Source organism: Setaria italica, chromosome I (genome assembly GCF_000263155.2).
Source record: "Setaria italica strain Yugu1 chromosome I, Setaria_italica_v2.0, whole genome shotgun sequence".
Taxonomy (NCBI): domain Eukaryota; kingdom Viridiplantae; phylum Streptophyta; class Magnoliopsida; order Poales; family Poaceae; genus Setaria; species Setaria italica.
The window spans coordinates 6,663,328-6,677,592 of NC_028450.1; the positions used below are offsets into that span (position 1 = coordinate 6,663,328).

Sequence of the window (14,265 nt, forward strand, 5' to 3'; positions counted from 1 at the left end):
AGGAGGCGGCGGCGGCGGCGGGCGGCGCGGGCGCGTGCGGGACGTGTATGTGTGGGTGTGGCCGAAAACTTAGCCGGTTTGGGAGGTTATCCGAAAACTTTACTCGGCATACACTCGTAAAGGACAAGCTAAAGCACTCGGCAAAGGGTGTTTTTCCCCCCGAAACACTGCGAGACACTGCGAGCGAGACACTGCGACGTGGACCCGAGTGCCCTATTTGTGACTTTGCCGAGTGCCCTATTTGTGACACTCGGCAAACCATCCCTTTGCCGAGTGCCCTAGGTAGCACTCGGCAAACACCTATATTATTGCATGTTCAACACCACTTTTAGTAATTAAAAGGACGTAAACTTTGTGTAAACCTAGTCCAATTCACTAAACATTGCGTATTTCATTTTTTAAGTAATATTGTACCATTATTTTATTGATTTATAGCTCATATTTAATTTATATCTATTAAATTCATATACGTCCAATTAATGAATAAAAATTACCAAACGGATCTGAAAATTTTCCAAAATTTGACATGAACCTATCTATGTTCTCTATAGCCTATAAAAAAAATTTGGACTCAATGAGAATTATATTTATCGATTCATCTCAAAATCTTACTGGATCCTTTGAACTTCTCTGAAACCTCTCCGGAGATGCTTCGAATTGTAAACATCATATGTCAAAACTTGTGCGAAACCTTATCAATTTTTTACCACGGCCTCTGCATACGAAATCAAAGCATCTTGCAAAATCTCATGATTTTCAAACTTCGTTTGTATTTTTGAGAATTAAACAATCATTTGGCCACACGTTCGTAATCGTGTTTCCTTAGCAACATGTTCGAAATTTCTTTTCATTTTCTGGGTGAGACATCAATTTAGACTCACTAACATGAATATGATTTTTTCACTCATATTATTCCATTATTCCAACCACCTGCAGTTCAAATTTGACTTAAATCAAAAAATTACTCTAAATGAAATTAATTGATTAAATATAGCAAACAGGTCAAAAAATAGTCCATCTTCTACCATGCAGTGCCAAATGCCATACATGTGGAGTGTAAAAAGTTTGGAGGGTGGAGGAGGGGAAAAAAAATTATGTTTGCCGAGTGTATGAAAAGACACTCGGCAAACCCTATAGTGTGCCGAGTGTACCCCCTAGCACTCGGCAAACTGTAGGGTTTGCCGAGTGTCCCATCAAGACACTGGGCAAACTATTGCCTTTGCCGAGTGCCCTATGTGGACACTCGGCAAACAACTAACGGCCGTCACGGTTCCGACCGGACGGCGCACGTGCAGGGCAGGTGCTCAATAGTTTGCCGAGTGTCTAATGTTTGCCGAGTGTCGACGGGGTTTTGCCGAGTGTTTTCTTATTCGGCACTCGGCAAATTGCTTTTTCGCCGAGTGCATTGTGTTTGCCGAGTGTTATGAGCAATACACTCGGCAAACGGGGCCTTCGCCGAGTGCCCGCATTATTGCACTCGGCGAAACAATTACACTCGGCGAATTTAGTCTTTCCCGTAGTGTACGTAGGATTTTTCTGATGTGGAGAAGAGAGGGTGAGGAGAGATAAAGAGGTCATTGTTTCGCGAAACAACCGTCTCATATGCTATAAGACGACTACTCCACCATTGTACGAGTTGTGGTTGCATGCAACTCACAATATTTTTTTTCTATGCACAAATTAAGGAAATAGAATTAGAGACAACTTAAAAAATAACTCATTGTACATGTTGTTTGTTAAGTCATCTCATGATTACGTGTCAATGCATGAGATCACCTATTAGGCAACACCAATGTACTTGCCCTAATGGACCTAATGGACTAATTTCTAGTTGGGGTGCAGGTAATTTTTAGTCTATCTTTTAGCCCTCCTGTTTGAAGAACCTAGAGCTAATTGTTAGCAGCTAAAAATTAGTTGGGGGTCTCCAAATAGGCCCTAAACCATTGTGTTTCTTGACTGCACTATTTGAAGCGGAGTTGCGCATCTCGCTACATTACTCTGATCTCTAATTGTTTGCATTATTTGAGGTAGAGTAGCGTCAACAGTGCACAAGGATATGCCTTTCGAAAAGTGCAGAATGATACCATTATTGATTTTTTTTTTTTGGCCCTGGGCACCGGTTTGTTCTTCCCATCGGGCATCTTATAACTCGGTCTGTAATTCAGTAAATACTGGCAAGTAATCTGCCTGGCGCAAAATTAATGCAACCCTTTTGGGTGCTAGCAACAGCGAGTTAACTCCAGAAGAAATGATTATGTGCATTGGACAGGTCAATCCTTATACTAAAGGGGAATATATTGTACATTACCTCCACCGTTGTACTTGTGTCCAAGGGTAGAATGGAAATCCATCTCTCTTCCCCTTCTATATATCACCCATGGGGCATGGCCGCAAGAGCCAAGAGCAAGGGGCAAGCTCACTGCATGTTTCACTTCCCCAACCTCTTTTGTTTTCCCCTCCAACAAGCCTTCGATCGGGAGAACCCTTCTTTGGTGAAGCTCCAAGGTACTTCTATTAGATTTAACAAGCCATCTTTACTTTTAGTAAGAGTATACCACAATGTGAGTTGTTCTAATAGATTGTTTAGCATCTGCTGTGTATATAATACCTAATGATTGGTGATTAGTCTTAACCAAGTGTTGACGCTAGTTTTTGACACGTGTTAGGGTCGGTGTCAAAAGGAGAAGAAAGTGGCTGATACGACTAAACAAGAAGCCATGGCTAGAGAAATCGGCCGGTAAAGCTACAGTGGTTCGGCCGATTAGCCGATGAGATCGATAGGGTCTGGCCGATGAGAAGCCAGAACAGCTCGGCCGACGCGTTGATATGGGCCTGAATGGGCCAAGGTGGTAACAAAATGAAGACAAGGTTGGCCCATAGAGGCTTGGATGGTATCGACTCCGATGCGAGTTGTATTCGTATGTAAATATTTGTTGCTTTGAATAAGAAATAGAATACTGAGTCGTAGTCGGTTAGGAAACGAGTTGTAACAGGGTATAAATAGGTGCCTTGTAAGGCTGGCAAAAACATCAACAAACATAAATACAAATCTACTTTTTCACGCAATTTTACTTTCAAGTCTGCGACTTCGCCAAGTTCTTATTCTTTTCCCGAGTTCGTGCGAGTTGGCGGGGCTGCATCAACTTGATCTCCGGCTAATTTGTAAGTTCCGCATTTCGAGTAATATCTAAGCTTTGACTTCGGGCGCATCGCTATTGTCTTATTTAGATTTATTCACCAGTTATCGATATTTGCTAGAATTATAGATTTTGCCTAATATTTTAGTTTTTATCACCAGTTATCCAGCTTGAGGCACGAACTATCGGCTATATCAATACATTACTTATCATCATACAACCGATTAGATCTGTTTCAGGTGTTATCTTTATAGCATTGTTTAGGTTACTCTAGCCGTCCTTTTTTCATTTGCTACGTGATTATCGGCTGTTTCATAGCCGGTCATCCTTACATTACATCGGCCAACCCGCTAATACGTTTTTTTAGAGTAGATTAGAACTTCAGCCGATCGAATCTCTGAAATCTGACATCTATTTTTCCTTGTCAATCAACAGGTTAGATTGACTGGCATGTCGCGTGAACCGCACCAGGGCGATAACCCGAACAAGAGTTAAGCAGATTCTTCCCGGTCGTGTGCTCGACGCAAGAGTTGGGTCCGCTGTCCGATTTTTTGCCGCAACACCAAGTCTGTTTTTTTTAACAAGAGTCTCAACCTAAATCTTACAATCCTCTTTTTCATCAACTTTGTATTCAGCTTTTATTATTAGTATATATGAAAAAGTTTGATTCTTGTAGGAGGCAGGGCATTAGATTGAGAAGTATAAGTATAAGTGCATGCGTGCATGCCAGCATGCCGCGTAATTCCAAAGTTGCGTGTGGAGTGTTAGATTGTATTTACCTGTATGTACACTAGTGGGACTACGGGCCCTGTTACGTGTATGAGCTGGCAGACAGCCCGCCTGTGGGCGCCGCCGGCCCTGGCGAGTCAAGGGTGGCAAGCCTAAATATCTCTTTCATGGAGATTATGCTTCCTAGTAGTAACAGGGAGCTACTTCCCTGGACCTATTATTTTTTTGTCCCGGATACAGATGTCTAAATCTTTCTATTTTTCCGTTGAATAATTAATGTGGTAATTTCATGAACTTGGTGTAACATAACATAAGAGGCGATAACATGATCGATGATTCATAGGTTATCAAACCAAACTCTTTCTTCAAGGGCTAGATGTTGAGAGTTATTTTCTTCATATATAATTTCTAGCTAGCATCCTAGAGTTAGTACATATCTCTTGCTTATTTCTTCGATTATTGTAGTATTTATGGAAGAATTATTTTAACCCCCTACGCATGCATGGTGTTAGTTTGACCCTGATCCGGAGCTCAAAGCTGGTTACCTTGAAATGGATAAAAACAAGAGTGCTGTGAATGAGGCAAAGGGAAAGGATCCGGCAAAAGAGACTCCATATCCGGCACCTAGTAATAATTCGCATGATCTTGGCAATTTTCTTACATTTGTTCCTACCTATATATCTAGTAATTAATTAGTAGAAAGTTGGTTGGATTAACTGCTGCTGTTTGAAAATTTGCAGGACTCCCACCATTAACCATTAATATTGAAGGAATGCAATACAAACTTCTAGAGCCTTCTCCACAACTCATGATCTATGATATTTTCATGAAGGCACTAGATGTTGTTGCCATAAAGAAATTAGAATAGCGTAGAACATAGATATTTGTCTAATGAAAACTCTAGAAGGGGAACATGTCATCATCCTATGAACTCCCTTGGCCTATAAATAGAGGCCCCCTTCCTTGCCATGCCATTCAACCATGAGCATGGTAGATGAGTGGAGTATGGTAGAAGTAAAGGGTGAGTGCTAGGCTAGCCACTAAAGAGAGGGTGTTGTACATCTTGTGTAATATTGTTGTGTGTAATAAATTTCTATTTCTTACAAGTGTTAGTCTCCTGGTTGGGTTATATAGTTTCTAAGTACTTAGTGCATAAGTTGTGATCCATCGAATGTTGGCTCTGTCAACCAGGATTACAAGAGTTTGAACTTCATCGTAGGTTAGCTCTGCCACCCAGATGTCAGCTTCATCTGTTGGTATGCTCTGCCACCTAGAAGTGAGAAGGCAGCTCTGCCGTCGAAAAGACCTATCGTACTAGGTAACTAGAAATTAAAAGGGCTGACCGACTCCAGTCGAAAAGACCTATCATACTAGGTAACTAGAAATTAAAAGGGTTGACCGACTCCAGAGTGAGTTGTTGTCCTAGGTGTAGGTCCTCAGATTAGTGGGTATCAGAGCCACCTCAATTTCCAACAATTAACATAACAGATTTAATCAAGATCTTATGAAGGTAAACATAAGAGTCCTTGCTCCGAACAATGGACCTCAATAGCGACGTTCTTGATGCTGCCGAGCCAAATTTGCAAGTCTGTTGCTCCTACAGACTCCATGAAGGTGTTGTAGAGCAGCACTGTGGCAGTGTCACTCTAGCTCTTGTATCCCTAAATAATTAGAACTACCTCACTTGTGTCATGCATGTCATGTGTAGGATAGAAAGCTCACTTCAATTTTTTACACCTCCCCCTCTCCTGCGCTCTCTTCCCCTCCAACAAGCTTTGCAAAGGACCCTTTCTGATGAAGCTTAAGGTATTCTGTTATGTGTAACTATCTACCTTTCTTATTTGTTAAGAGTATCTCAATGCGAGTTGTCCTCGATTGTTTAGTGTTTAGCATACGCTGTAATCGTTAATTAGTCTTAACTAAGTCTTGTTGAGTAACTTGAGGATAGGTAACTCGAGCATCAAAATAGATATTTCTTTGATTATTGTAGTATTTATGGAAGAATTTTAACCCCCTACGCATGCATGGTGTTAGTTTGACCCTGATCCGGAGCTTAAAGCTGGTTGCCTTGCAATGGATAAAAACAAGAGTGCTGTGAATGAGGCAAAGGGAAAGGATCCGGCAAAAGGGACTCCGGATCTTGCACCTAGTAATAATCCGCATGATCTTGGTAATTTTCTTACATTTGTTCCTGCTAACTAATTAGTAGAAAGATGGTTGGGTTAATTGCTGTTGTTTGAATGTTTGAAAATTTGCAGGACTCCCACCATTAACCATTAACATAACAGATTTAAATCAAGATCTGGAGAAGGTAAACATAAGAGTCCTCGCTCCGGACAATGGACCTCAACAGCGACGCTCTTAATGCTGCCGAGCCGAATTTGCAAGTCTGTTGCTCTTACAGACTACATGGAGGTGTTGTAGAGCAGCACTGTATCAGTGTCACTCTAGCTCTTATATCCCTAAATAATTAGAACTACCTCACTTGTGTCATGCATGTCATGTGTAGGGATAGAAAGTTCATGGATTTGTTCGTATTCAATGTTAAATGTCTGCCCTATGGAGTATATGCACCGATTTCAATTTGTTGTGAATAACCGCTGGTTAATATTGGATCAAAGTCACGTTTGCGCGATGGGTGCGAAAGGAGCTAGTGACCGTTAACGAGAAGCATGGAAAACCGGCTGTATGTTTGGCGAGTGAGAACGAGCAGCCTTGCGGTAACAGCAGGTGAACCAAATTGATTACACCAGCATCAGATGACTGTTTCCTGTTTTCATGCACAGCTTGGTTCTCTCAGTGGTTTCTTTCCTGTTGGCTGTTGCCACCAGACTGAGAAAGCAAGGACACCCTGCACAAGATACACAAACGCACAGAAACGCCTCATGCCGCTGATTTTGTCTCACCCCCTCCGTGTCGTCTCCTCTCCTCCCCTTCCCAAAAACCACCATCTCCTCTCCCCCTCCTTGCCATGTCCTCCGATCCCTGGCTGCTTGCAAGAACAGGCTACTGCCCCGTTTTGGTGGTGTGAGAGATTGAAGCTGCCAGCATGATCTGACGAGGACCGAAACAATCAGAGGTTTTCAGGGTTTAGGTATGCCGCAATGCGACATGAGGACTACTCTTGGTGCTAGACGGGGTTGAGTGTTAGTTGGAGGAGGATTCTTGGTATTCTAATATGCATGGTTTCTGAATTAGTGAGCATGTATGCATGGTTTCTGAATATTTGGTCCATCATCAGATCATGTTGCAGCTTCACTCGCTCACCACCACCAAAGGATCATCTGAAAGGGATTGGGCAAGTTTCTGCTCGTATTGGTTCTTGTGATCTTGCCTCGATGAAAAATGCATGAAAGGTAGACAGATTTGCCAAGCTGTTACTGTTTAACCAATAATTTTCTTGGCCTTGAAGATCTTCATCTCAGTCTCATCATGATATTTTCCTCTCTTCATCAAGTGGTTTCATGGTGCCTTCTTTTACAGGGACAGCTTATATATGTAACATCCCAAATTTTACGAGATGTTTATATCTGCAAAAATGTGAATTTCAAAAATTTTGTTGAGGTGGTGTGAAAATTTCAAACTATAAGAGTGTCTTCATTTTATCTCTCCCAAAATTCCTAGAATAATTTGAATTAAATTTGAAAACTTAGGTTGAATAAATGTTAGTGTGCCATTTGGATTTTATTTGGTCTTTAATTGGATTTTAAATTGAGTGAATTCAAATTTGAATTCCAGATTCAAATTTGAATTAAAAAATAACTAACCTAACCTACCTAACCAGCATGGGCTGAAACCTCGCCGCCGGCCCGCTCCGCTCGCGAAGATCACCAGGCCGCCGGCCTACGCAACCCCACCGGCCCGCCTAGCCGCCTGGGCTGCCTGATCGCCAGTTGCTGTGTACTGTCCGTTCTCCAGTTGGTCTAAACATGCTGATTGGCCACACTGCTACCAGCTCCGTGCATGTCGGGTGGTTCGGCAATCATTGTCAGGCCAATTGATCAGAATCACTGAAACAAATCACCATTGATTACACCAGCATCAGATGACTGTTTCCTGTTTTCATGCACAGCTTGGTTCGCTCGGTGGCTATCTTTCCTGTTGGCTGTTGCCTAAGGTGCAAGACTGAAAACAGATGGTCCAGAGAACAAGAGACATGTAAACAGCATAAATAATCCTAGTTGGTGACAGAGATATGCAACGATGCATGATGTCCTTGCATTTGCTTGTCCTAACTGTGATTATTCAGTGTTATGCAGCAAATTAAACTACCCATGTACTCGTGGATCAAGTAGACAGGAGAGAGTAAACGAGAGATTGCCTGAAACGTGGGGTATTAGGGCCACCTTATCTTCCATGCGATGATCCACGTCAACATAGCACCTCGGGCCGGTAATTATTCCACTGTGCAGCAGAATCATCGGTAATCTGGACCTAATACTATGACGATCTACAACGAGATGCGCATTCTGCCAGCGAGGCAATGTACTAGTATTGCATTTCTGAAGCCAAGGTAGCACCCAACAACTGCACAAGTCATGCAAAGGGTAACTGGAATGCAGCATATAACACATCTGAATAAGTCAAACTCTTGGCGCAAGAGCCTGCACAGCAAAATGATGTTATGGTGATATTGAGTAATGACTAATGAGTATCTACAATTCTGCACTTTCGTGCCTTCCTTTGCTTGGCTTGCTGAAGAATACTCATCATGCTGGTGTCACTCTCCATTTCAACGGCTGTTTACCTAGAGAAGAAGGCACAAAATTAGTAGATGGAATAGCTTACCATTACACAACTACAAGGGAGAGAAATATATATTCTGACTAAACCCCCCGTTCCAAATTATAGGTCGTTTTGGCTTTTCTAGATACATAGATTTTACTGTGTATTGTCTAGTATATAGACAGATAGCAAAAATCATCTATCTAAAAAGACAATCGATCTACAAATTTGAAACGGAGGGAGTAGCATCTTACATTCTAAATATAAAATTTCCAGTCATACGAGATCTACCCCCAATGATAGATCAGCAGGAAAGTGCACTACATTATAATTATAGTCTATAACTGAATTCCATTTTTGCAGTGCACACTAGAGGCCGATTATATCAAAAACTCACTCTAATGCCAGTACTTTTAATGCCAAGAAGATGGTAGCTGGAAAATAGAAGAGTGAGAACAATCCAGCCAGATAGGTGATAGACTGATACTCCCTGTCCCAAAAAACAAGTCATTGTAGCTTTTAGGCAAGTAGTGAGCCCTATAAACATTAATTCCCTACCTATTAACCAGGGAATGCATGGAATTTTTTTTTGATTTAGAAACATCTAGCTGCATGGCGCCAAGAGATACAGGGGCAGCAACTATCCTGCATGGGTGCCTGCAGCCTAATGAGATATGTGCAACTACTGGACTGATGGCAAATCGGCAACGATCATGCATGGCTGCATGCAGCACATAGATGAATGCAATTACCAGCGCAGTAATGAGGGCAGCAAAGTCATTTCATTCCTTCACTAATCTGTCTGATAAAGAGTGACTTGTTTTCTGGGATGGAGGGAGTAGGTCCCTGAAGTGATGGCAACATGAGCAGCGAAAGGCTAGATAGAAATCACACACCTTAGCTAGTGGTACCAGATGACACAGTCAGTGACAAACTAAAGAGATGATTGGCATTTTGTATTTCTTTCCATGGCCAGCACAATTTTTTGCAAGTCAATGCTCTGCATTACTAATCCAGTACTTAAAAGGCCGTGCAACTATTACCTTAATTCACATTTTTATATTCTAGAATTTTCATACACTCTATTGTGCTCATAATCTGAACTACTGATCTGCTTTATTTAGCTGCGGTAGAAGGGGGAAAACTCTTTACATAGGCGCAATGAAATCTGGGGAAAGCAATGCCAATGCAGGTATAATTGGTATTCAAGATATTTTTTATCCATTAGATTTTCTTGTTTCTTATATACGTATCTTCTGCCCATCTGCCAATCCTTTTAGCTTTTACTGTGATCTGAATTCTGAACAAACTATGTGTCCACTTGACGTCCTGCATGTGGCCTATTTACTTAATCAAAGGGATTTGCCAATTTGTTCGCGGTTGGTTCAGGAGCCCCCGTATACAGAGTTGTGTTCCTTTGTTCTACAAACTGTCCCAGATTTGGGATTACATGCTCACTGAAATCTTTGCTGAAACACTCCAATAAATGAATGCATTCAATTTCACATCCAAATGACAAAAATTGCAAGGAAAATGAACATACCTGTTGCGAGATCAGATCAGAAATGAAGCTTCTTGTGGTTAATGGCCAGCAGCAGGCTCTGATTTTCTCCTACGCATTTCAGCATCCATATCAATATTCCTCACCCGTTCAGCCTTGTTGACAGCTTGGATTAACTTGGCGTCATGAGCAGGATCTAGGTACACGTAGTCTTGTACAAATATTCCCACACGATTATCAATCAGCTTCCAACGACCAACAATTTCTGTGTTTGTAAAATATTGTTCTCCACAGGCAATTTTCTCAAAGCCATTTACCCCCTCCCACCAACTCCCAATCGGATGCACAATCCGGATTCCTTGGTACTCACAGTAACAGCAACGGACTTCCAAAGAAAAAAAGACAGCATGAGACGACATACACATACAATTTTTTGTAGATGCATGCAATGTGGAGATAAAAATAATACCTTGCGTTGGTAGACCGCACACAGGGTAGCAAATGGGTTCATAGTTACTGTCTTCATCATTACTAAATTCGGCGAAAAACAATGTAGATGTTCCATTATCTTGACTTGCCCAAAAGTTGGCATGTGTGTACTGAAACTTTGTGTCGAAAATCCCTGTTACCTTGCCAACACGATCATTCACACCACAAATGACACCTAGATCATAATAACAGCCCTACAGCCAAGAATATCAGATAAGAAAACACATAGACAAATGATACATGGCATCTTTATCATATATGTGCTCAGAATTTTGAAAGAAACATAATAACATGGCACAAAAGGATCTGACCTTAGATTGCTCATAGTTCCGCACTGCCGCTTCAACCTTTCCACGGACAAAACTTTGTTGAGTGAGGAAATCTTGCTTGTAGTTTGTGATCTGGTTTAAGGCATCTTCAGTTAGATGGATAATTGGTTCCAGAGATTCAACACTTGAAAATGATAGCAATGTAGAGAGATGAAGAATCTCAATGGGGGCAAGCATATGAGAGGGTCGCAGCAGTGACCTAACAGTAGATCTCAACGCAGGCAAGGACTGCACGACAAACTCACAATATGCCTCAGGATTAGGATGATATGCGGCTTTTGCTGCTGCCTTATATCCATTGTCATCACAGATCGATACATCACATCCTTCCTGTTTTGCCATTTGAATTGCTTCACAGACATCCAAATTACACTTGAGCAAGTAAACCATAGCCTTACGCTCTGATATCACAGGGGAGCATGAACGCACAAATGCCATCAATCCGTTGGCAGACCGAGACTCAACATGCCTCAACGTGCAGATCATATCCACTCCAAACTCTTCCGATGGGGGGAAAGCAGTGCCATACCAAACAGTGTTGATGATGATGTTTGAGACAGGATCGAACGGGCCAAAACAGTAGCCTGCCTTGAGAAGGCCGCGGTGGTGATGGGTCTGAAGATCTTTCATTGGAAACCGAGACACCGCCTTGAGATAATGTTCATGGACTCTATCCATAAGAACCCCTCGAAGTGACTCTGTCAGCTCACCTGGCACATCCTCAATGCTTGCAGCGATTTTTGGTTCTGGGTCATGGAACCGTTTGGCAACAAGATCCATGGGCTTGTCTGACCTCTTGAGCTTGGGCGGGTTTGCCAGCAATTGGGACAAGAAGGAGATGTCATGAGCAGTGAGGCGGCAACGGCCCTCTGCTGACAAAGTCTGGGTAATCTTGTTGATATGAGGCACAAGTGCGAAGCAGCCGGCGAGAAAGCCATCAAAGTTGGGCTGCCTTGCAGACCAGGCAGCGCATTTGAGAGAAGTCTTGACAGCAGGTGAGCAGATTCGGAACTGATCCTTGTACCGGTAGCAATGATCCTTCTGGATGAGGCTTACTGCGACGAGGAGGTCGGCCCTGGCCAGACTGAGATAGCGCAGCGCGTCCCAGTTTGGGAGGTAGCGGAAATAGGATGTGAGGAAGCTGACAAGGCCCTCCAACGAGCGCTCCGCGACGGTCCGCGCCTCCGGCGGAGAAGGGCCGTCGCCGGCGACGATCCTGGAGAGGACCTCCTCCCTCGATCTTGCCTCCTCTGAGGCATTCGTCTTGGGCTTCCGCTTGCGCTTCCGCCTCTTGATGGAGCCATCGGGAGCGGGCTCGCCGAAGGAGAGGGTATTGGCGATGATGTTGGTGACAGGGTCGGCGAAACCGAAGCAGACGCCGGCGTCGAGGAGGCGCGGGGCGAGCTCCGTCTTGTCCTCCAGCGGCAGCAGGTCGAGCGCTTTCTTGTAGTGGCCGTAGATTATGTCCAGAATCTTGCCCGCCCAGGTGCCGTCCCAAGTGTGCGGGCGCCGCCACCGATCTGGCATGGGGAGAGGAGCGGCGGTGGGGAGGTGAACGGAGAACGGATCTGATCTTTTTCCCCTTTCAATTTAGGTAGGGTTTCTCTACTTTGTTTGGATATAAACTCCTAAAGTTTAGGATCCAGAAATTTGTAGTCCTAAAATTTAGAAGAGGGTTGTTTGGATGAAATCCTAATCTTTAGGATATTAGAGGGAAAATGACTTTTTTACCTTCAATTACTCCTTCTAACTGTTCCTGCACTGTTCACGTCATTAAATGCTTCGGGAGGGCAACAGGGGTAAATGGAGCTTTGGGGACCACTTTTAGGAGAAAAAGAATCCATTAGGATGCCTTAGCCCTCCTAATGAAAATAGCCCTCCTAAAGTTTATGAGTGCACTTTTAGGATCCATGTTTGGATGCACAAGTCCTAAAATTGTCCTAAAAGTGGAGTCCTAATCTTTAGAAGTATGTATCCAAACACGTCCTTAATTATTTATTTCCCGGCGAGCTCCTATATGACTTCCGGAAGTCCTAGCTTTAGAAGCCCATTAAAGCCCAATTAATATCAACGGGACTTTATTCACACGCGAAGATTTTTCCGTGCTTCTCGACTTTTTTTCATTGACAGATTTTTTTCAAATTCCATTCAACGTTCAATTTCCAACTAAATCTGGGAGGATCATAGGTTATTCAAATAAAATTCAGAAATAATAGGAAATACCAAATGAGAGACAAGGCTGGATAAGAAGAAATTGAATTCTGTGTTAACATGTGTTGTGAATCGATATCCACTCTACGAAATAGCACATCTATCTCCTTGATATATACACCAAGTGATAAAATAATCAGATTTTGACAATCATTTGAATGATGAAGTGAACTAAACACGTTCAGAATCTTCATATGATGCGATCAGAGACATCTTAGATTTAGTTTTGACCTCCATGTTATTTCATGAAAACATACTACTGCATTAAATTATCATTGATAGGTAGAAACCGAGCAGCATCAGGGCTATAATTAACATAATTCAAAATTTAAGCAAAATGACTGAGGATGCTACATTGGTAATCCAAAAAACAGGAGTCAAGTAGATACCTTTATGTCCCTAGGACACAAACTTTATAAGGTCAACTCATCACTCCTCTGAGGTAATGAAGTAACATAGCAGATCGATCAACATAAGAACTGAGTACAAGGACAACCAGGAAGACTTCCTGCTACAGTTGTTGAAGCAGTCTGGAATATGAAGTGTTTCACCTGAGACCATGCCAGTCCTCTTACCCAAGAAAGTCATGTGTTGTAAAGACACAGCCCAATGCTCCAACACTACAATGTAATAAAATTCATAAGCAGCGCATTCTACACACACAATACAACGGAGAAAAATCATCTCAATAATTTCCTTACAATCAGGACTTGTGAATGGACTTCGCTTTATCACAATAAAAAGCAAGCAGTTTTGCCTAACTTTAAGTGAGAAGCAAGATCTGTACCTCCGTGAATGTTTGCTAGTCTCCTTCATGAACTTCTCCCAGTCCAGCAACTCATCCTTCTCCAGCTTCTTCTTGACGTCCCCATATGCAAAATAAAACTACAGTTAATTTGCGACGACATGCACAGCTTGGAGCACATCCAGCCCGGCTGCCCCGACTATCATCAGTGCTCCAGGAAACCAATCAACGTAACAAAAGAAAGATCCACGTATTGAAAGGCAGAGCTCCTGGCACTTACATTAAAAAAACATTAATGTGCAGCTCGGAGCACATATGTCAGCATATCCCTTTGGCCTATCTTGTCTACTCAGGGTTTAGGAGCGAGCTCTCATCTGTATCTCGCATCTGCCGACTTGG

The 14,265-nt window shown here is 42.6% G+C and overlaps 1 protein-coding gene across 2 annotated transcripts; it reads right to left on the reverse strand.

Annotated features, from left to right (window-relative positions):
- Positions 1 to 8,400: 8,400 nt before the first annotated feature.
- Positions 8,401 to 12,506, reverse strand: LOC101758145. Of its 2 annotated transcripts, XM_004951716.3 has the most exons (4): positions 10,893 to 12,503; positions 10,562 to 10,775; positions 10,135 to 10,477; positions 8,401 to 8,613 (listed from the first exon to the last, which is right to left on the reverse strand). In XM_004951716.3, the coding sequence occupies exons 1-3, from the start codon at positions 12,435 to 12,437 to the stop codon at positions 10,173 to 10,175; spliced, it is 2,064 nt and encodes a 687-aa protein (XP_004951773.1). In that variant the 5' UTR covers positions 12,438 to 12,503; the 3' UTR covers positions 8,401 to 8,613; positions 10,135 to 10,172. The 2 variants fall into 2 exon arrangements, with proteins under 2 accessions (XP_004951773.1, XP_022679569.1); XM_022823834.1 differs by lacking the exons at positions 8,401 to 8,613; positions 10,135 to 10,477 and having other exon boundaries at positions 10,625 to 10,775; positions 10,893 to 10,982; positions 11,110 to 12,506.
- Between the last annotated feature and the right edge of the window lie 1,759 nt (positions 12,507 to 14,265).

Coding starts and splice junctions, on each gene's coding strand:
- LOC101758145 (XM_004951716.3), bottom strand. CDS start 12,437: ATGCCAGATCGGTGGCGGCGCCCGCACACTTGGGACGGCACCTGGGCG. Junction 10,776..10,892: donor GGAACTATGAGCAATCTAAG/GTCAGATCCTTT, acceptor TCTTGGCTGTAG/GGCTGTTATTATGATCTAGG. Junction 10,478..10,561: donor GTGCGGTCTACCAACGCAAG/GTATTATTTTTA, acceptor TTTCTTTGGAAG/TCCGTTGCTGTTACTGTGAG.